This window comes from Geotrypetes seraphini, chromosome 9, assembly GCF_902459505.1.
Source record: "Geotrypetes seraphini chromosome 9, aGeoSer1.1, whole genome shotgun sequence".
NCBI classification, from domain to species: Eukaryota; Metazoa; Chordata; class Amphibia; order Gymnophiona; family Dermophiidae; genus Geotrypetes; species Geotrypetes seraphini.
Window position 1 is genome coordinate 23387809 of NC_047092.1, and position 20978 is coordinate 23408786.

At 44.1% G+C, this 20978-nt stretch overlaps 1 protein-coding gene across 1 annotated transcript; it reads left to right on the forward strand.

Annotated features, from left to right (window-relative positions):
* Positions 1-697: 697 nt before the first annotated feature.
* LOC117367118 (kelch-like protein 42) lies at positions 698-20315 on the forward strand. The gene is made up of 4 exons (XM_033959395.1): positions 698-1380; positions 6763-7485; positions 10332-10632; positions 19831-20315. The coding sequence occupies exons 1-4, from the start codon at positions 1048-1050 to the stop codon at positions 20208-20210; spliced, it is 1737 nt and encodes a 578-aa protein (XP_033815286.1). The 5' UTR covers positions 698-1047; the 3' UTR covers positions 20211-20315.
* Positions 20316-20978: the final 663 nt, after the last annotated feature.

Genomic DNA, 20978 nt, shown 5'->3' on the forward strand with positions numbered 1-20978 from the left:
GTCGCCGGTTCACCCTATTTAAAACCTTATCTTTTACGCTTTGAGGGGTGTGAGGGGAGACCCCCCCACTAGTTAGAAGTGCTGGTGCTCCCATTAGGGGGGATGTGGGTGGAATCCCCCACTACACTGAAAACTCCCAAACAGGAAAAAATGGGAGTTTTCAGTGTAGTAGGGGGGGGAGATTTCCCCCAACCCCTCCCAACAGGAGCACTAGCACTTCTAACTGTGGTCAGGGGGTGGGAGTTGGGGGGGGGGGGTTACTTGCAATCCAAGGTTTTACTGTATGTCATTTGGTGATAAGTTTGATTGTTACAGGCAAGTTGTTTTGTTACTTCTTGTGTGTGTGCATTTATTTGTTTATGTATGTATATTTTGTAACCTGCCTTGGATAAAGGAGGGCTAGAAATGATAATAAACTAAACTAATCTGCACTTTCTTTTTGGTCTCGTACAGTTTATTTAAATCATGGGGTGGGAGGAAGAGAGATAGTTTATGTTTAATTAATTAGCATTTGCTATACTGCATCAGCATATTCCGGATCTAAGCGGTTTACATTATAATACAAATAATCTATGAAAGGAACTCCATTAGAGATAGAGAATACATAAATAAAAATAATTGCCCTGAACCAATTTTCTTCATTAGATTTGAGGGGTTTCAGATGACAAACTGTCCTTCCCAAATGATCCCTCAAAATAGAAGGTCTGCTTAGTTTTCATCACAGTCATTTCAGAGCAATTCATCTTTCTTGTGGGAATTAATGCACAAGCTGCGACCCATTGACACTGACGCAGAGATGCACAAATGCACCACTCCTCTCTCCTATCCCCCTCCCCCGAGAATTTTATATCGGTGTATATATAGTAACACTGCTATTTCTGAAATGTGATGAGCCCCAGACTTCTTTTTCAGCTGCAGACAGGAGATGTTAGTCTCCTGGATGAACTAGGAAGAGGAGATTTGGTCAAATGAGACTCCTAGCATAGTTTGAGACTTCCTTTTTTTTTTAACTAAGTCTTGCAGTCTTCCAGTTTTCCCACTCAGACCATGGCACTGATGAGTTTCCCCCCTTTATCTCATGAAGAATGGGGACAGACCTTTGTGTTGCCTACAAACAGGCCCTGCAAGGTGCACATCTTTCAGACTCTGGCTGCAGCTGTAGCCTTCTTGCTTCAGACTCTAGCCAGATTCACTGTCAGTATCCTGACACGAGCTGCCTTAGTTTTTAGGAAGAGGGTCTTGTCTTGTGATGATGCATCCATTAAGAGGAACGGAGAAGTGGCCAACTGGTTAAGGAACACGCAGCTGAGGATCTTTTACAGCAGGAAGTCAGAGGATACATCAGCAGTTATAGTACAGACCAGCATCTGCTCCTTTCAGGTATGGTTCCCTTACATTAGGGTTACCAGACGTCCTCTTTTTAGAGGACATGTCCAGGCAGCTTTTCAAAACCCGGCACTTTGTCCGAGTTCTGAAAAGCTTCCTCTTCAGATCGTGTTGGGAGGCGCAGTAAAACCAGAGGACATAATTTGAGGCTGAGGGGTGGGATACTCAAGAGCAATGTAAGGAAATTCTTCTTTACAGAGAGGGTGGTGGATGCCTGGAATGTGCTCCCGAGGGAGGTGGTGGAAAGGAAAATGGTGGTGGAATTCAAAAAAGCGTGGGATGAACACAGAGGATCTAGAATCAGAAAATAATAGTTAAGGCCAGTACTGGGCAGACTTACACGGTCTGTGTCTATATGTGGCAGTTTGATGGAGGATGGGCTGGGGAGGGCTTCAATGGTTGGGAGGGTGTAGATGGACTGGAGTGAGCTTTGACGGAGACTTCAGTAGTTGGAACCTAAGAAATGTACCGGGCAGCACTTTAGATTCTTGCTCAGAAATAGCTAAGGAGAAGAAGAAAAAAAAAAAAAAAACTCCAACAAATTTTTAGATTGAATCAGGTTGGGCAGACTAGATGGACCATTATCTGCCGTCATCTACTATGTTACTATGGTGATGTCATCACACCACATCTGTGCATGCGCGGATGCCCTCCTGACTAACGAGAGCAGGCTGAAGGGGCGGGGCTGGGGCATGGCTTGGACGTAACGGGTAGAACTGGGAAGCGGGTCTATGGGTCCGGATTTTACGCAAGTAAAATCTGGTAACCTTACCTTTCATAGAATCCAGTAGTGGAAAGTACATGGCAAGGAGAACGAACATTGTACTCTGCATTGTTTCACAGTCTACTCCATTAAGGAGCCTATTTGATTCCAGGTCATAAAAACATGGCTGGCTCAAGGGATAGTGGTGCCCTGGCCAACATGCTTTGACTGCCCCCCCTCCCAATCTAATGCTTCCAGCACCCCCTCCATTCTTCACTCTCCTGCAGGTTTGGCATCTCTCCCTTCCTTGGGCTGGCATCTCAACCCCTGATCCAATCTCTCCCTTCCTCGTGGGTTTGGCCCAGCACTGCTCCATCACCACTCTCCCCTATAGTTCTATAACGTTTACATTAGTCCCTGACTACAGCAGCAGGACAGGCTGCCCTCTGCCACCTCCTGCCCACAGCAAATTGCATTGGAGTACGCAACAGAGGAAAAACCCAGGGACTGGCTAAAGGCAGTCTGTCATACTGCTGCTGCTGCCTCCAGTGACAAACTTTACAAAACTGCAGGGGAATGAGAGAAATGAAGGAGCAATGCTGGACCCATGGGAAGAAGGAAGAGACTGACCAAGGAAGAGACTGATAAAGAAAAGGCTTAGCCTGTAGACCAGGTGAGGTGGAAGGCTGGGTATTTTGACATCCTTAATTGCCAGCGTCCTGGGACGGAGCCTCGCCTGGTCCAATGATTAAGCAGGCCCTGCTTAAGAACACGAGAGTTGGTCCATTTCCCTGTATAAAACCTTTCAAAATGGCAGATAATAATCATTAGGTGTGCTATTCTTTCTAACCTGAAGCACAATTTTCTTGGAACATTCATCCAGATTACTATAAATAATAGTCTCTGCTGTCAAGGATTTTATCCCAAGGTGGTTCAGCCATTGAATGTGAATTCTGGAAGGGTTGTGGCTCACTGATTGAGCTGCTGCCTCTGCACCCAGAAGTCGTGAGACCAAATCCTGGTGATGCTCCTTATGACCCTGGGCAAGTCATTCAATCCTCCAGTGCCCACCGCTTTGAATGTCAGCTTTGAAATGCCAATGTGACAAAAAGGCAGTATACAAGACCCCTTTCCCATATGGTGCAGCTGGTCAACAAAAGGCCTTAAGTCTTATCCTCGGAGGCCATGGACATAGCCAGGGAGCATGTATTCTATCCCGAAATTGAAGAACATCTGGACCTTTATCAGGGGGGACTGGGCTCTATCCTGGAACTGTTAGAATCCTGAAATATCCAAAATTATCAGAGGTTAGGAGAACAATTGATTAGGCTGGAGAGCTCTCATAAATTTAATCCGGACCCCTTGATCTTGGCTCAATTGCAAATAGTGAGAGTGAGTTGCGGAGATTTATTTGGCAATGGAAACCTCCTCGAATTTCCCCAAATTCGATGTGGCAGCTAGGGAAGTGGGCGGTAGAGGGGTCCCAAATCTATTTTAGTACTTTTATTCAGCTCTGCTTCAATTGTTACTAGATTGGGCGATAGGGCAATTTAAATCTGGAGTGCAATTGGAACAAGCTAGTGGGGGGTCCGGGTCTGCTGAAACATAAGTTCTGGGGTTCGGGTACGCTTTACAATTGGGTTAGGGCGGTAGATAACCCATTTCTTCGACACCTAATTGTGTTGTGGAAATGGGTAAGGGATAAATTGGGGATTGGTGCTTTAGTGTCCTCCTTGGTGTCCATAATGGATGAGCCTCAATTTCCAGCAGGGAGGGATAATAAAGTTTTTCATCAATGGGCCCATTTCGAGATTTGTTGGGGGTGGAGGGGGTTATTTCCTTTGCACTACTTCAGAGGAAGTATGGGTTGCCCAATGGGGACTTCTTGGCTTATGATCAGGCTCGTCATTTTATGCCTACTCAGGGCTGGGGATCTCGATCTCCTATCTTGCAGGAACATTTTGAGAATTTGTGACTGGTGATACAGAAGGTCCCTAGACCTATCTCAGTCCTTTATCTGTATTGGAGGGGACATACTTTCCATGAGTTTCCATATATGAGGCATTGGGAAGGAGACTTAGGGCAGACATTTTCATCTAAAGAATGGGGGGGGGGGTCATATGTGGGGAAGTTTACCAAGCGTTCTCCTCTGCTCTTGTCCAAGAAAATGCTTTCAAGGTATTGACGTGTTGGTACTATACACCCAAGCAACTGATCAATGTTGGAGATGTCATTCTGCAGTGGGTTCCCTTTTGAGTCCTTTCTGGAGGAAAGTAGTACAAATATTGTCTGATCTCTCAGGGAGGCCTCTGGGATTTACACTCCAAAGTTGTTTATTGGGTTTGTATAATATCCAGGAACATAAATGGCAAACTAAGCTTCTTCGTCTAGGTTTAGCTGCGGTGAAATGCTTAATAGCGAACCATTGGAAAAGTATTTCTGGCCCCTCTCATGCTGATTGGATTAACCGCTTGGTGTCCATGGGGAGAATGGAAATATCTGTGGCTAAACGACATTATTATTATGCATCTCAAGAATACAATTGGAAAGTGTTGGGGAACAAATTGGATGCTCATTAATGTTTCATTACTGATATCTACTCCTGCTTTCTCCTGGGGGAGATGGGGGGGAGGTATGAGACCTATGTTGGAATATGGGGTAGATCTCTGCTGTCAAAGGGGGTGGGGGTATAGGGGACTTGTTTGTTTAGCATACTGAGGGTGATTATTGATGTATTTTGTGAGCTGTAATCTTGAATTTGATATAGTTGTGTTGTATTTTTTATATCCTGAAAAACTAATAAAAATCTAAATATAAAAAAAAAAGAATCCTGAAATATCAAATGGGAGACTTCAGCTATCAGAACTATGCATGGGGGTGGGGGTTGAGCTCTACCCTCGGCTATTAGTACTGGAGAGTTGCACGGGGACAGAAATCACGCACGTCCCCACCTGTCCCTGCCAGAATCCCCTCCGTCCCCACACGTCACCCTCTAAAAGTTACCTGTCCCAATAAAAAGCAGCAATTACTTCTGACAGTTTTAATTTTTTTTTTAAGTCTTGGTTATTTAAACCAACAATAAAATACAATATAAAACAAATAACAGTGAACAGAAATAAGAGATGCATACATCACCGGAAAGAGTTAGAATAGACATTAGGTCATGTGACTGTAGGGTCTATCATTTCTTGTTAAAAGAGTTGGATTTTTTGGCAATATAAAGCTCATATCTGTAGAGCAAACAAATTTGGTTCCACCATCTAGCATAGGTAACTTGTGAGAGGTCCTTCCAAGATCCACAAATGGCTTTTAATGCAGCAATGAGTAAAGAATCAAACAATACAGCTTCAAATCATTTAAAGCAGAATTGAGAGAGGCACTTTTCAAGACAATGGTTGCATAAGAAAAATGGGCCTAAACTGAACTGGAAACCCCAAAACAAACTCAGCAAGTACTTCATTTTGTGCTAAACACAATTGGTGGCATAACCATGAGAGGGGGCTGGGCCTCCCACTTTGAGCTTAGCTCCCCTCAAAATGAACATCTCCCTTGCTGTAGCTGGTGGGACATTTTGTTTTTCCATCATCTTGGTCCCAGTTTCTGCTTTTGTCTATCTTCTACTAATTCTCTTTCTAGGCCTTGGGAATCCCGGTTCCATCCCCGCAGGAGTCCCGTAGACCTGGGGGGGATCCCTGCAGGAGTCCTACGGGACCGTAGGATTCATGCAATCCCCGTTCTCATGCAGACCTCTAATCAGTACAACTGAGAGACAATAATCAGAAGTCTCAAAATGTATCCTCAGCATTCGGTACACCTGGGACAATAACCAGAGGGCATCAGCTCTCACCGCTGGCATTACATCTTGTGGCCAAAACAAAGTAAGCAAACTCATTGTAGGTAACCTCTTTGAGAGTTGCTAAGTGACACAGTTGCTTGCTTTTTTGGCAGCCCTCCTGATGTATTTTGGCAGTATTAGTGCTGATTTAAAATGAAAGAAGCAAGTTTATAAATGTCTTGCAACAGGATGGAAGGTCAGGAATCCACTATTAGCTCAAAATCTTCCTCTGGATCCCTTGACCACTAACCAGTCTCAAAGCTAGTCACAAAAATGCATTGTTAGTCCAGTAAAATGGTCTCCCCAGCAGAGACCATTTCCAGGATGTGAAGTGGATTAACAGGTTACGCTTGCTGCCAAAAAATACAGGGAGGCGGGGGACATTTTGAGCAGCATGCTTAGCTTTAGAAGTATATCATCCCTACCCAACTACATTGTTGATTAAGTAAATAGCATTATAAGAGAGCCCCCATATACAAGGGTAATAGGTTCCAAGACCTATCACAGATACGTGAAAGCGCAGATAATAGCGAATGCTTTTATACTGCGGTTTACTGCTTGAGTGGCAAGCAATCCCGCTCGCTCACACTCTAACATGACAAGTAGGAAGGAACAAGAGATAATAAAAAATACATTGAGATAAAAAATAAAATAATGGAGGGGGGAGGGAGGAGACATTTCATTACAATCCTCACCTCCGAACCCTGGACCACATTTCCTCACTCTTTCTGTTCTACCAAGCCACCCACCCACCTCTTACTTTTTTTGTTGTGTTTCGAATAGGCTTATTGATTGCTGGAATCCCAGGGCCCAGTAACACTTTCTTCTTTACTGCCAGGTGGAGCTGAAAAGGCTGACTGAGCATAGTGAATACTTCCGAGCATTGTCTACATCTTGCATGAAGGAAACCCTGAAGAACCAGATCCTCCTGGACCACATTCCCTCTGAGACCTTCCACTCTATCTTGGAATACATCTTTAACGACAAATTCCATATGAATGAAGAAAAGTTGCTTCCCAGCATTGAGGCTGCCAACTACCTGATCTGCCAGTCATATTTGGACAAGTGTTGGGGCTCTCTTCAAAGCTACCTCTGCCCCAGAACCTGCCTCATGTACCTAGATTTTGCCAAGTCCATAGCATGTGAGGAGATGCTGGTTGTGATCTACCAGTACCTGAGTGATAGTATTCTGGAGCTTTGCAGCATTACTAGAGGTCTGGAGGAAGGGGAAAGGAACAGGCTGGTGGGGCTGAGAATGCAAGGTCCCCAGGATTTGTGCATGCTAAAGAAGGAGAACCTGGTCTCAGGCTCACAGAGAGAGCTGGACCCCATGCGCTTCTTGTATCAATTAGATCTGGGGGGAAAGGGTTCTTGGAGACAGGGCACTAAGCTCCCTTTCGTAGCCGAGAAGTGGAATTTCAGTACAGTTGTCCTCTGGAACTATCTCTTTGTCATTGGCGGATATAAACAAAAATTAAAGAGAGGATCCGAGTTTAGAATGGCAGCGTTTCGTTACAATCCTATTCTGGATCACTGGGACACCATTGCTCCTTTACTTAAGGTAAGGCCTCACCAAACTGGCCGGAAAACTAGAACTATGTCAACGTCTACTGACAACAATAAAGTGGAATGAATCCAAAGGCCAGATATTCCATATCATTGCATAGGGCAGAGTGAGGATGGAGCCTAGGCATTCCATCTCTCTACATATATTTAGCACTGCTTCCTATACTGATAGTGGCACTGAATATATATATTTTTAAATATTGCAACCAGTCTCATTAAAAAATATATATAATTTGCCACACCGATTGAATATTTTTGTTTGTCTCCATTAGATGCCTAAGTGAATAGATGGGTTGGAAGAAGGTATCAAGATCAGGACCTGTTTTGATTATTAGATTATCATATAGAAATAAATTCTTATCCAACTTATCTACTGTGTTTCTCCGAAAATAAGACAGTGTCTTATATTAATTTTGGGCCCAAAAAATGCACTAGGTCTTATTTTCGGAGAGGGTCTTATTTTTTTTCATGTACAGTGATCATCTCTCCCTTCCTCTCCTCCACCCAAATTCTTCCTCTTTCCTTTCTCTCCCCCACATGTGCAGCATCTTTCCTCCCCTCTCACCCATCCCCTTGTGCCTTCCCTCTGCAGCATCTTTCTATCCCTTTCCACCCTCCCATCTCCCTGTGCAGAACTCTTGTACTGTGCACAGTATCTTTCTATCCCTCCCGCCTTCCCATCCCTTGTGCAGCAGAACCCTTGCCCAGCTTCTATCTCTCCCTTCCTTGCAGCTGCAGCAGAACCCTTGAGCAGCCTCACCCTCCCACACAGCCGAACCCTCTCTGACCATTGTCAGCCCTAGTATTGCTAGTAATCAGCAGTTTTGGTTGCCATAACCAATGTCAGCAAAGGCCTATAGGAAATTATATCAATCTGACTCTGGAATGTTGATGCAGAATTCTGTGCTCCTGCACAGAATTCACATCCATTAATCATCCAGCCAGACTGGATTGTTTATCAAGAAGATAGGCTGCTTGAACGGGACAAAGAAGCCAGAGACTAATCCCATCTACCATGCCTGCAAATATCACACCCTCCTTATCAGTTAAACTAACCATTGTTTCAAACAGTTTACAGTTCTAAACAGAAAGATACTGGGAAATACAATAGTTTCTATATTCAGAATTAGATTCCAAGCTATAAAAGCCTCCTCTCGGCAACACACATAGATCTATCTCTTTCTCTGTCTATCTCTCTGTCTATCCTTCTCTTTATCTATGGAACTCGAAGCTTAGACCATCACCCCATCCCCCTTTCTCAATCTCTCTCTAGATCTCCCTGGAACTTCACGCTTCTATGTCTCTCTTTTCCTCTGAACTCTGTAAGGCACGGAAACTGCTTTGCTCTCTCATTAATTGTAATGTTTATGAACATTGCTTTTCTGTAAGCCTATTTCTATAATATATTCCTTATGCAATCACCTCTGGCTGTGTTTCTTATTTGATTCTACTCCTGGTGAATCTTCTGTGAGGGAACTGAACCTGGGACCTGGCGTTTGTAAGGGTGCCTCTCACGTAACCCCCTACCACCTCACCTTGAGGGGGACCTGACCTTCAAACCTTACAACCATCCCATCCTTCCATCTCTCCCTCCCATCCAAACCCCGCCGACCGCGAGATCTACATATCTCTCTCCACAGAGCAGCACTCTAAACAGGCTGCTTCATGGCCTTCTCCTGCTGGGGCCTTCCATTCATCGTGTTGCTGATGACATCTCCCTGGCGGGAGAAGGCCGCGAAGCAGCCTGTTTAGAGTGCTGCCGACGTTGCTCTGTGGAGAGAGGTAGTAGATTTCGCGGTCGAAGGGTCGGCGGGGTTCCGACGGGAGGGAGAGATGGATGAGTCAGCGGGAATTTGGCTGCGCGGCAGGGGTGGGGGAAGCACTGTTACCAGCGAATCCAGTGACTAGGGCTTATTTTTTGGGTAGGGCTTATATTAAGACCTACCTCAAAAAATCATGCTAGGGCTTATTTTCGGAGTAGGTCTTATTTTCGGGGAAACATGGTAAGTCATTTTGACAAAAGATGATCTTCAGAGACTGAGCTCAGTTCTATATAGCAACATCTGTGTGGACATACAGTAAATTAAAGCTCCTAAGTTACCTCATTCCACAGGGGAAATTTTGTTCAAGGCCTGGGATATCTGTAGTCTCTGATTCTGTTTACTGAAGTCACTGAAAGTACCAGACTTCATTACGGTGAGCTTGGCAAATATCCGGTGTCAGGTCAAAAGCGCGCCGGGACAAAGGCGCGCACAAACAATTGAGCGCAGCGCGGAGGTGCGTGCCGCAGAAAATTACAGTTTTTACGGCTCTGACGGGGGGGGCGTGTGGGGGGAATCCCCCCACTTTACTTAATAGAGATCGCGCCGTGTTGTGGGGGCGTTGTGGGGGGTGTGGGAGGTTGTAACCCCCCACATTTTACTGAAAACTTCACTTTTTCCCTGTTTTTAGGGAAAAAGTTAAGTTTACAGTGAAATGTGGAGGGTTACAACCCCCCAAACCCCCCACAACGCCAGCGCGATCTCTATTAAGTAAACTGGGGGGGCTCCCCAACAAAACCCCCGTCGGAGCCCCTAAAAACTGTAATTTTCTTCGGCGCGCGCCTCCGTCTTGCGCTCAGTTGTCGGCGCGCGCCTTTGTCTTTCGCGGGGTTGTCTATGAACCCAAATATCCAGGGATGGCCCACAATCTCTTCAATGAACTGGGTAACAACTGCTCTGACATATACATATCCTAGAGTTTACTCCTCAGTAACTGTAGTCACACCACACTGCTGAGTTAGTACTGGGATAAGGGGTCATTTGCTTGTGCAAATTATAACCCTTTGCAATCTTTCCATAGCGACGGCGTCACTTCAGCATGGCAGCAACACAAAGTCACATTTTTGCCATTGGCGGTTGGTACCTGGATTGCCTGCTTGCCCCAGACTCCAGCACATGTCTGTACAGAGCTGTGGAACGCTACGACCCCTGGACAGACACATGGGCTTTCGTCTCCTCTCTGCCTCTCACAGACTTCTCTTTTTCCGTGTCCCTGTCCCATGACCTCCCACTCTGTGCTGTTCATTCCAGTTACATCTATGTGCTGGGAAGTATCCAGAAAACAGGAGAGAAACTTGTAATGCAGTATAACATACAAACAGGTGAGAAATTAAAACTGTAGTATCAAAGTCATCAATTTATTAATCAGAACAGTGAATTGTGGGCTAGCTCAGTGGCAAGTGACCACGTAGAAGATGCCTGAGTCAACTGGACCTGGGGTTGTAGCAGAGGCTATGCTCACAGCCCCATGCTGAGAGAGAGGCGCTCATGAATACGGGAAACATCCAGAGCTGAATTTGGGGCCTCTTCTATCAAACTGCACTAGCAATTTTTAGCGCAGAGAGCCGCACTGCTCCCGACGCTCATAGGAGCTCTATGAGCATCAGGAGCAGCACGGGCCATTCAGCGCGGCTCACGGCTAGCGCAGTTTGATAGGGGAAGCCCTTAGAGATTATGAAACAGGGTTCTAGATGGAACCCTGGCATGGTTTCTGACCTCAATTAGTTATGATTTCCATCACCTAAATCAATTAAGTTATTCTGTCAATTCAGTGCTTCTTTTCAAGTTTCAAGTTTATTTAAAATTTGATAGTATCGCTTATAATACTTCTAAGTGATGCACATTTTAAAAACCAGGGTCAAATATTATAAGAATTAGAACATAAAACAAATCAATTACTGACTAATATGATACTGAAGTATCAAGGGTAGAACTACAAAAATTATAGGAAGAACAAATTGGTTATTAGGGGGAATGTCTGGAGCCTCCTATGGTTGATGCTTCTTTAAAAAGAAACATTATTCAATTAAAGGTTTAATTCTGAAAAGTGTCTTTATATAGAAAATAATAATAATAGCTTTATTTATATCCCGTCATTCCTTTCAGTTCAAGACAGTTTACAAGAAGAGAGGCTGCAGAAATGCAGCGAAGTTACATGAAACAGGCGTGTAACATAATTATATATATCAGAAGGCGGGAGCATGCAAGTAGACGTAGAGGAAATCGTTTGCGGAAATTTAAACAAATTTATCATATAAATGGGTTTTCAGTGATCTTCCGAATGATTGGTATGATGATGAGTTAAGGAGCAAGTCACTTAGAGTATTGTTCCAGATTCCTCCTTGGAAAGAAAGTGTCTTGTCAAGGAATCTTTTGAATTGGCATCCTTTGGGAGTCGGAAAAGCGAATAATAGTGTTCTGCGTGAGAGGTGGAGTTTGTTTTGGAGAACAAAGTGTTTCAGAAGGTAGATAGACTTCAGGGAGCTCTTAAATCTATCCAGATTTTGTTCTCCTCAGAGAAAAGAGGGTAAAGCATTCCATAACTGTGGGGCGTATATCATAAATATTTATGTTCTCCTAGTATTAATTATTTTTAACGAAGGGATTACCAGCAAATTTTGGTCTGCGGATCGTTATCAAGCTCCGACTATTTGGAATCAACTTCCCCTCACTGTTAGATCAGAAACGAATTATTTAGTTTTTAGAAAGCTTTTAAAAACAGTTTTTATTCAAGACATTTTTTAACTGATTGTTTTTAAGATTGTTTCAATATTGCCTATTGCCTGTTTAACCGGGTTTGTTTCTGGTCATCTGCTTTATTGTCATCCGCCTGGAACTCAAAAGGGCTATGGCGGAATATAAAAAGCTTTGTAATGTAATGTAATCCCAGAACTGGTTCTGCTAAAGCTAGAAGAAAAATAGAGAAGAGGAACTATTATGTCATAAGCAAACAAAAAAGCTGCTTCTGTTTTTCCACACACATACCGTAGGGTATTTCAGATATGTGCTTGCTAGGTAGCATATCATTGCAAGAATATTGGCTAAGATGTACATTAAAACCTTGGATTGCAAGTAACTTGGTTTGCAAGTGGCAAGACAAGCAAAACATTTTATTAAATTTTAACTTGATATACAAGCAAGGTCTTACAATACAAGTGCATACAGTATACACACATCACAACTGAGCCAATGGTTCTTCTCTCTCTCTTTCTCACTCTGTCTCTCTTTCTCACTCTGTCTCTCTGTCTCTCTCTCTCTCTTTCTTTTTCTCACTCTCTCTTGGAGTGTAGTAACTGTTTTTAAACAAGCAAGGTCTTGCAATATGAGTACATATAGTATTTTGTATTAAAGTTTTTGGATTGTGGAGTTTCCATTATTTCTTATGGGGAAATTCGCTTTGATATACGAGTGTTTTGGATTACAAGCATGTTTTCGGAACGAATTATGCTCGCAAACCAAGGTTTTACTGTACTTACTTTTTTTTTAAGTCTGTTTGTTCTTTGACGTTCTAAACAGTTGTCTGGAGTATTGCAAGGTTCTCCAACATACATTCCATGATTACAGCTGTTCCAGAACCACCAAGTTAGTGCTGGGATAAGGGGTCATTTGCTTGTGCAAATTATAATCCTTTGCAATCCAGGAAGGACATTTTAGACCAGGTCAAGATTTCTGATGCATTTACAGGACCCTAGCACAGATTTCAATGGGTAGAATCAGGGACTATAGCTACCATACTGTGTTGGAATGTAAATTCCAAAAATCTGTTTTACTCTTTTGGAAATTTGCCAGGCACTTGGACGTAGATTGGTCACTATTGCCAACAGGATACTAGGCTTGATGGACCTTTGCTCTGTCCCAGTATGGCAATGCTTATGTTTTACTAGTCTTTAAGCCCATTACATTAACGGGTGCTAGAATAGATATGTTTGTCTGTCTTTCTTTCTTTCTCTCACTCTCCTTGGCCACTTTCTGTCTGTCTGTCTTTCTTTCTTTCTTTCTGTCTGTCTGTCTCTCTCTCTCTCCTTGGCCGCTGTCTGTCTCTCTCTCTCCTCGGCTGTCCACCACCACCCCTTGCCTGCTCCCTCTGTCCAGCAGTAGCGCTTTCTTTCTGTCTCTCTCTCTCCTTGGCTGCTGTCTGTCCGTCTTTGTTTCTTTCTTTCTGTCTCTTTCCTTGGCCGCTGGCTGTCTTTCTTTCTTTCTTTCTCTCTCTCTCTCTCTCTCTCCTTGGCTGCTGTCTGTCTGTCTTTCTTTCTGTCTCTCTCCTTGGCCGCTATCTGTCTGTCATTCTTTCTTTCTGTCTCTCTCCCTCCCGCTATCTTTCTATATCTCTCCTGGTGTCTGTCTGTCTTTCTTTCTGTCTCTCTCCATGGCTCCTTTGTCTGTCTGTCTGTCTTTCTTTCTGTCTGCCTTTCTCTCTGGCCCCGTCTATCTGTCTCCCATCCCTCCTCTTCCACTTCCCTGTGCAGCAGCAGCAGCAGCAGCAGCAGCAGCAGCAGCATTTTCCTGCTCCTTCACTTCCCTGTATTTACATCCTGTAATTCTTACCAGCATGGGAGGACTCATTCATTCGACTAAACACCTCTTCTTACAGCCAGACACCTTGCAGCACCCACACCCTGTCCGCTTCGTCCAGGCCAAACGACACCCTCCTGCCGTTGCTCTCACCGCCACCTATCACTGCCGCCACATCAGAGACAAACCACCACGTTAAGTGCTGCAAACCACCGCACACGCCACAAATCGAACACGGCCACGGAGGCAGGGATCACTCCATTGTAAGTGTGCATGTGCGCGTGGAGGGGCATAATCGAAAGGGATTTCTAAGTCCGTTTATGTCCATCTTGCAAATCGTCCAAAGTTAAAAAGAGCCTAAGACACATTTTCAAAAGATACGTCCAACTTTTTTTTACTTTCAAAAATCATCTAATTATACATCCTGCCGATCTGATCGTCCAAGCCACTAAATCGTCCATCTTTATATCACATTTCCATTCAAGTCCAAAACGCCTAGAACAATCCCTGTTGGACATGGGAGGGGTCTGCAAAGTGATGGACTGCACACCCAGACATGCCACCTAAATAGTGGGGTACCTTACAGGGCACTGCTGTGTACTTCACAAAAAGAGTGCCATGGCTTCTCATCACTACAGCTCCCTTATAGATGACAGTGAGCCCCCCAAACCACCTCTAGAATCCCCTAGCCCCACTTATCTACCACCCCACTAGCCCTTATGGCTGCAGGAGCCACTTATATGCTAGTACAAAAGGGTTTTGGGGATGTATAGGGCAGTGCACCTGTTTCAGTATCAATGCAGTGATTACAGGGGCTTATGGGCATGGGTCCTCCTCTCTTTGGGTTAGAGAGCTGCACGGGAACGGTGTAAGAAGGTAATTTAGATTCACGGTTAAGGGCAGGGAGGTTTGTCGGACCGGGGCTGTTGTCGGTCGGTCGGTCGGGGAAGCGCCACAAAAGTAAGGGGACCTGGCCAGTTGTGCTGCACCCGGGGCGGGAGAGAAGGAGGGGGAAAAGGACGCTGAAAGCACTGGGGAAGACAAAGGGGTGGAGAAGGACGCTGAGAGGCCATGGGGAAGACGGGGGGGGAAGGACACTGAAAGCACTTGTGGAAGACAGAGGGGGGAGAAGGACGCTGACAGGACATGGGGAAGACGGGGGGGAGAAGGACGCTGAAAGCACATGGGGAAGACAAAGGGGTGGAGAAGGACACTGAAAAGACATGGGGAAGACGGGGGTGTGTGGAGAAGGACGCTGAAAGGACATGGGGAGGACAGAGGGGGGAGAAGGACGCTGACAGGACATGGGGAAGATGGGGGGAGAAGGACGCTGAAAAGAAATGGGGAAGAGAGAGTGGGGAGAAGACGCTGGCAGGGAAGAAAACAGAGATGCAAGACTATGGGGGGAGCGGAGGGAAGAATATGGGTGCCAGACCAATTTGGAAGGGGGGAGAAAGGGAGAGGCACAGTAACAGAGCAAATGGAAGACACAGAGAGAAGAGAGGCAGTGGATGGAAGGAATTGAATGAGAACATGAAGAAAGCAGAAACCAGGCAATAAAGGTAGGAAAAAAATTCTTTTTTTTTTTGCTTCAGGATAAAGTAGTATATTAGTTGTGTTGATAAAAATTTATAAACATTAGAGGCTCTGGTAGAAACCCGTTTACAAAGTATGTATTCTTCCCAATTAATATTTCCAAATTAATAAAGTCTTTTTGATTATTTGTAAATGGGTTTCTACCAGAGCCTTTAATTCAGTAGCATAATTAAATGAAATAACTACTTCTGAAGTTTATAGGGACGGGCGGGGACGGAGGGGATTCCTCACGGGGACGGGTGGGATTCCTCACGGGGACGGGTGGGACTTTGGCGGGGAAGGGTTGGATTTCTGTCCCCGCGCAACTCTCTACTATGGGTCCCTAACCCTCCCCCAAGACAACTTAAGCTGCCCCTGTGCTGGACGATTAGGCTTTCCTATGCCAGGCGGCCAGGTGATGATGGTCTGGAGGCTGAAATTTAAAGTTGTGAATAAAATTTTTATGGAGGGGTTGGTGATCATTGGGGTAGTGTGTAGGGGTGTGTTATGTGTTTTCAGTGCTTATTTGGTGAGTTTAGGTGGGTTTTTGTGACTTAGACCATGTTTTACATGGTCTAAGTCACAATGTCCAAGTTCCGTCTAGGCTCTGTTGTTAAACTTTCGGTTATACATGCTGTACAACTAAGTCTAAGCCGTCTCATGTCCCGCCCAATTCCCGCCCTCGATACGCCTCCCGAAATGCCCCGTATAGCTTTGGACATTGAGCGGCACTATGAAGACCTAGGTTGTTTAGAAATACGTCCAAAACCCGTTTTTATTATCGGCATTTGGACGTGTTTGAGAAATGTTCATCCAAGTGCCGACTTAGGCTGGTTTTTGGACGTTTTTCTCTTTCGATTATGAGCCCCTTAGGGTTTATAATAGAGGATGCTTATGTTTTTTTTCTGGAATGGGGTAACTTGGCAGCTGTACAGTAATTGCTTAGAAACTGGCTGTTTCTTCTGTTGATAACATGTCTGTTTCCTCTATGCTCATTTCTGGTTTCACTGCACTCTTGTTCTTTCCCGCTTTTTAGACTTTATTAAAGTTAGTTTCCATTTAATCTTGCATTGCTCATATTTTATTTGAGGCATGTATCAATTAAGAAAAACAGTATTTATTGATTTCACAATTTATATTTTGCCTTTATCTAAGGCAGATCACAATAAAACATATATAATAAGACAGTCATAAAACATTGTAAAACAACATAACACAACAATACTAATATCAATATCATCCTAATGACAGCAAATACATCCTACAAATGACCTAAATATAGCTACCAGTCATACTCGCCCATAGTTATCTCCCAAAGGCCAGAACACATATGTGTCCTTTCACTGATTTCTTAAATCAATGACAGATTGATCTTTATGCCTTCTGTTCACATAGCGTCATGACCTCCTGGATCTTCTTAATATGAAACCAAGTATGCTCAGTACCTTACATTCTGTCACTTGATAATACATCACAGGCAAGACAGGATGAATGCATTGGCAAACTAGGCATCTGCCTAGGTCCCAAATGTTTAGAAGGGACCCTTTCATATATTTAATTCAATGGCTCTCAGGATAGACTTTGGTCCTGGTAAATCAGCTCCTGGCTGACAAAAGAGTTGGGGGAGATGGGACAAGAGCAACCATTGCTCTCCGAGGTCTGTCTATTCTTTCTAATCCTTGTGCATTGTCTTCCAATTGGCAAGAGGAGTCTGTGAGTTCCCCTGCTTAGGGCCAGATTCTCAAAACATTGTGATAAAAAACGATGGGCCATTATCGCAGCCGTTACTGTAGCAATTTCACAAAGTGAGTCATTCTAAAAAAAAACAAAACCAAACCTATGCATTCAAATGAGATTGGCCGAGAGTTGCGAAGGTTTGTTAAATTAACATGAGACGAGTTGCTGGTGATAGTGATCGGCACATGCACAGAATACACCACGAAAGAGGCGTAAATGTGTGCATGTGCCGGGAACAGCATTGCCCTAAGCAGTGGGTCAATCATAAGCGTGCCAGAGCTACTGGATGAAGGGAAGGGAGATGCGTCAGCTTTCAACAAGCGCATATAAGACATGCCTTTTCTCCCCCCTCCCCTCCCCAAATGCTATAATTAATGTTATTTGTTTTTAATGTCCAATTTTATCATGAACCACAGCCAGAAACATATGACACGGTTATAATACAAGCGCTCAAGATGTGTCCTTTTGTCTAACCCCCCATCCCCCCTCAAAAAAAAAGACTATAATTTATGTGAATCATGTAGGGTGGGTTTTTTTTTTTCATGAGCCACAGTCAAAACATATACCAGAGATGTGCTTTTCACAGTACTGGCACCCCCGGACCAGTCTCTGATTTTTGGTTGCCAAAAGCCAACACTGCGCTTGGAGAATCACTCATCGATGTTGAAGAATCCACCGGAGTGCTCGTTTAAATATTGACAAGCCCATTTGCAGGGCAGAATCGGAGACTGCTTGGAAAAGACCACGGTAAGCCATTTTGATATCTGCCGCTAAAATATATGCATGCTAAACCGGCTGAAACCGGTTTAGCGATCACGTTAAAGGCAACCTTAAGTTTTGAGAATCTGGCCCTTAGTTTGATGGGGTGAGAAATAGGAAGATTATATTAGAAGTGAGGATGAGGAGTCACTTCTACTAGTATCTAAAGCAATTGGGGAGGGAGGCACCATCCCCATGTGCCCACCTCCCCTATGGTGAGTAGCACTTCTTACCTATGTGGGATCCCTACGAGGGTCAAGCAAAGGAATAGGGTCACTAGGGTATAGACCTGAAAGAGCGGGTCAATAGAATGGCAGTATAATTATAATCAAGGGGGTCAGTAGACTTAAAAGGGTGGGTCAATAGTGTGGGCAGACTTGATGGGCTATAGCCCTTATCTGCTGTCATCTTTCTATGTTTCTTTCTACTGCTTCCTGCTCCCGGGGGAAGTAAGAGCAGCAGGTTAAAACTCCTCAGAAACCAGCTAGGTTGATGCCATCAGGTTAGAAGTGACCTGGTACTGGCCAGTTATTCCGGTCTTCTTGCCAAGGAGATAAGGATGACAACATAAAAAAGGCTGGTAACCCGTTGTGTTATTGTATCAAGTACTCACATTCCTTGATCTTTGATCACACTGTATTTATTTACAAAATATTCAATACGATTCAAGGTCACCACACGGAAAGGACTGTTTACAGATGTGTGTGTTTCTGTTTGTCTTTCTTTCCCATATCTGATTCTTTAATGTATTTTTATGGAACATCATGGTAGCCCAGATGCGGGTGACCAGCCAAAACATATATGAAGTCCTTTTTAAGGTTCACTCGTCTTGATTATTTTATTAGGTTAACTTTTTAATATTTTCAGTATATTAATTTTCTTACACCCTTTGTTGAGCCCAGATGATCTCTACAACACTCTGCCTCCATTACACTCCCCTTTGTTCTTTTTTTGTGGACACAGGGCCGGATTCTCGAAACTTAAGGTTGCCTTTAACGCGGTTCCAGACCGTTTAGCGTGCATGTGTTTTAGCGGCGGATTATCAAATTGGCCTGCCGTGATCTTTTCTGAGCTTCCTAGCAGTCTCTGATTCTGCCATGCAAATGAACTCACCAATATTTAAATGAGCACTCTGGCAGATTCTTCAACATCACCAAGTGCGGCGTCATCAGCAATTGGTCTGGGGTGCCGGTACTGTGAAAAGTGCATCTCTGGCATCTATTTTGACTGTGGCTCATGAAAAAAAAGAAAAGATCCAACTACGTAATTCACATAAATTTTTGTTTTGGGGGAGAGGTTTGGGGGGGGGGGGGACAAAAGCACACTTCTTGAGCGCGTGTGTTATAGCCATGTTTTATTCGTTTCTGGCTGTGATTCATGATAAAATTAAAAACAAATAAGATTTACATGAATTATAGCACTTTTGGAGGGGGGAAGGCATGTCTTATGTGCACTTGTTGAAAGCCGACGTTGTATCTCCCCTTCCTTTCCTTCCCTTCATCCAGTATCATCCAGTAGCTTTGGCACGCCTGATTGACACGCCGCTTACAGCATTGCTTTTCCCAGCACATGCACACATTTGCGCCTCTTTCATGGTGTATTCTGCACCAGCGACTCATTTCATGTAAATTTAACAAACCTTTGCTACTCTCCGCCAACCTCATTTGCATGCACGTTTGTTTGAGAATGACTCGTCTTTTTGAGACTGCTACAATAACAGCTGCGACAGCGGCCCACTGGTTTTTAATGCAAAGTTTTGAGAGTCTAGCCCTTAGTATCTATGAAGAGCTCCTCCCTCCTTTTTGGGGGTTCATCTTACTATGTTTATGTCACTATCATCCTTTGCTGAGATCACAATCCTGCTACATGTAGTTTGGATACACCTCATTGTACAAGTTAATTGAAGCACCTTTGGTTTTGTTTTCCCTCTTTTCCAGACACCTGGCAGGAGCTGCTTCCTACTCTCACTCACACCGATGCCAATATCCCAGGTCTCTACTTCCTTGGCGGCTCTGATCCACTGTATCTAGTTGGAGGAAATAATCAGGAGAATGTGATGGTCTCTTTCAGCCCTGGATCCCGGCACTGGGGAGAGGTGCGAAGAATGCCAAAGTGTAGCCTGGCTGGACAGGGGACTTCACTGCAGACTTGTTATTTCATGCCAGCACCAGAACTGAACTCTGTGCTGGAAATAGACCTTGTGACGTTACATACTCGGACCCTGAAGCCTCTGCCCTACCCACTCTCCTATGAGGCATTGTTTTTCTTGTATTTTCCTCCAGAAGGGTGCAAAAGAGAGAGAGTTGGACTGCACTGAGATAATGGGGTCCTTTTATTAAGGTGTGTTGGTTTAGAAACATAGAAACATGGCAGCAGATAAAGGCCAAATGGCCCATCCACTATCTCCTCTCTCCCTAAGAGATCCCACATGCCTGTCCCATGCTTTCTTGAATTCGAATACAATCTTTGTCTCCACCACCTCTCCCAGGAGACTATCCCAGGCATCTACCATCCTTTCTACAAAAAAGTATTTCCTTAGATTACTCCTGAGCTTGTCACCTCTTAACCTCATTCTATGCCTTCTCACTCTGTAGTTTCTTTTCAACTGAAAGAGACTTACCTCATTTGTATTTATGCCACATAGGTATTTAAACATCTCTATCATATCTCCCGCCTTTCCTCCAAAGTATACATATTTGAGATCTTTATGTCTGCCCTGTATGTCTTATGATGTAAACCTCTGGACCGACTCCATGCTATTTAAATCTTTTTGAAGGTGTAATCTCCAGAATTGTACACAATATTCTAAATGAGGTCTCACCAAAGTCTCATACAGGGGCATCAATACCTCCTTTTTCCTACTGGCTATTCCTCTTCCTATGCACCCAAGCATCCTTCTAGCTTTCGCTGTTGCCTTTTCAACCAATTTGGCCACCTTAAGATCATCACATACTATCACATCCAAGTCCCGTACCTCTTTTGTGCACAAAAGTTCTTCACCCCCTAAACTGTACTGTTCCCTTGGGTTTCTGCAGTGTAAATGTATGACCTCGCATTTATTAGCCTTAAAACTTAGCTGCTAAAT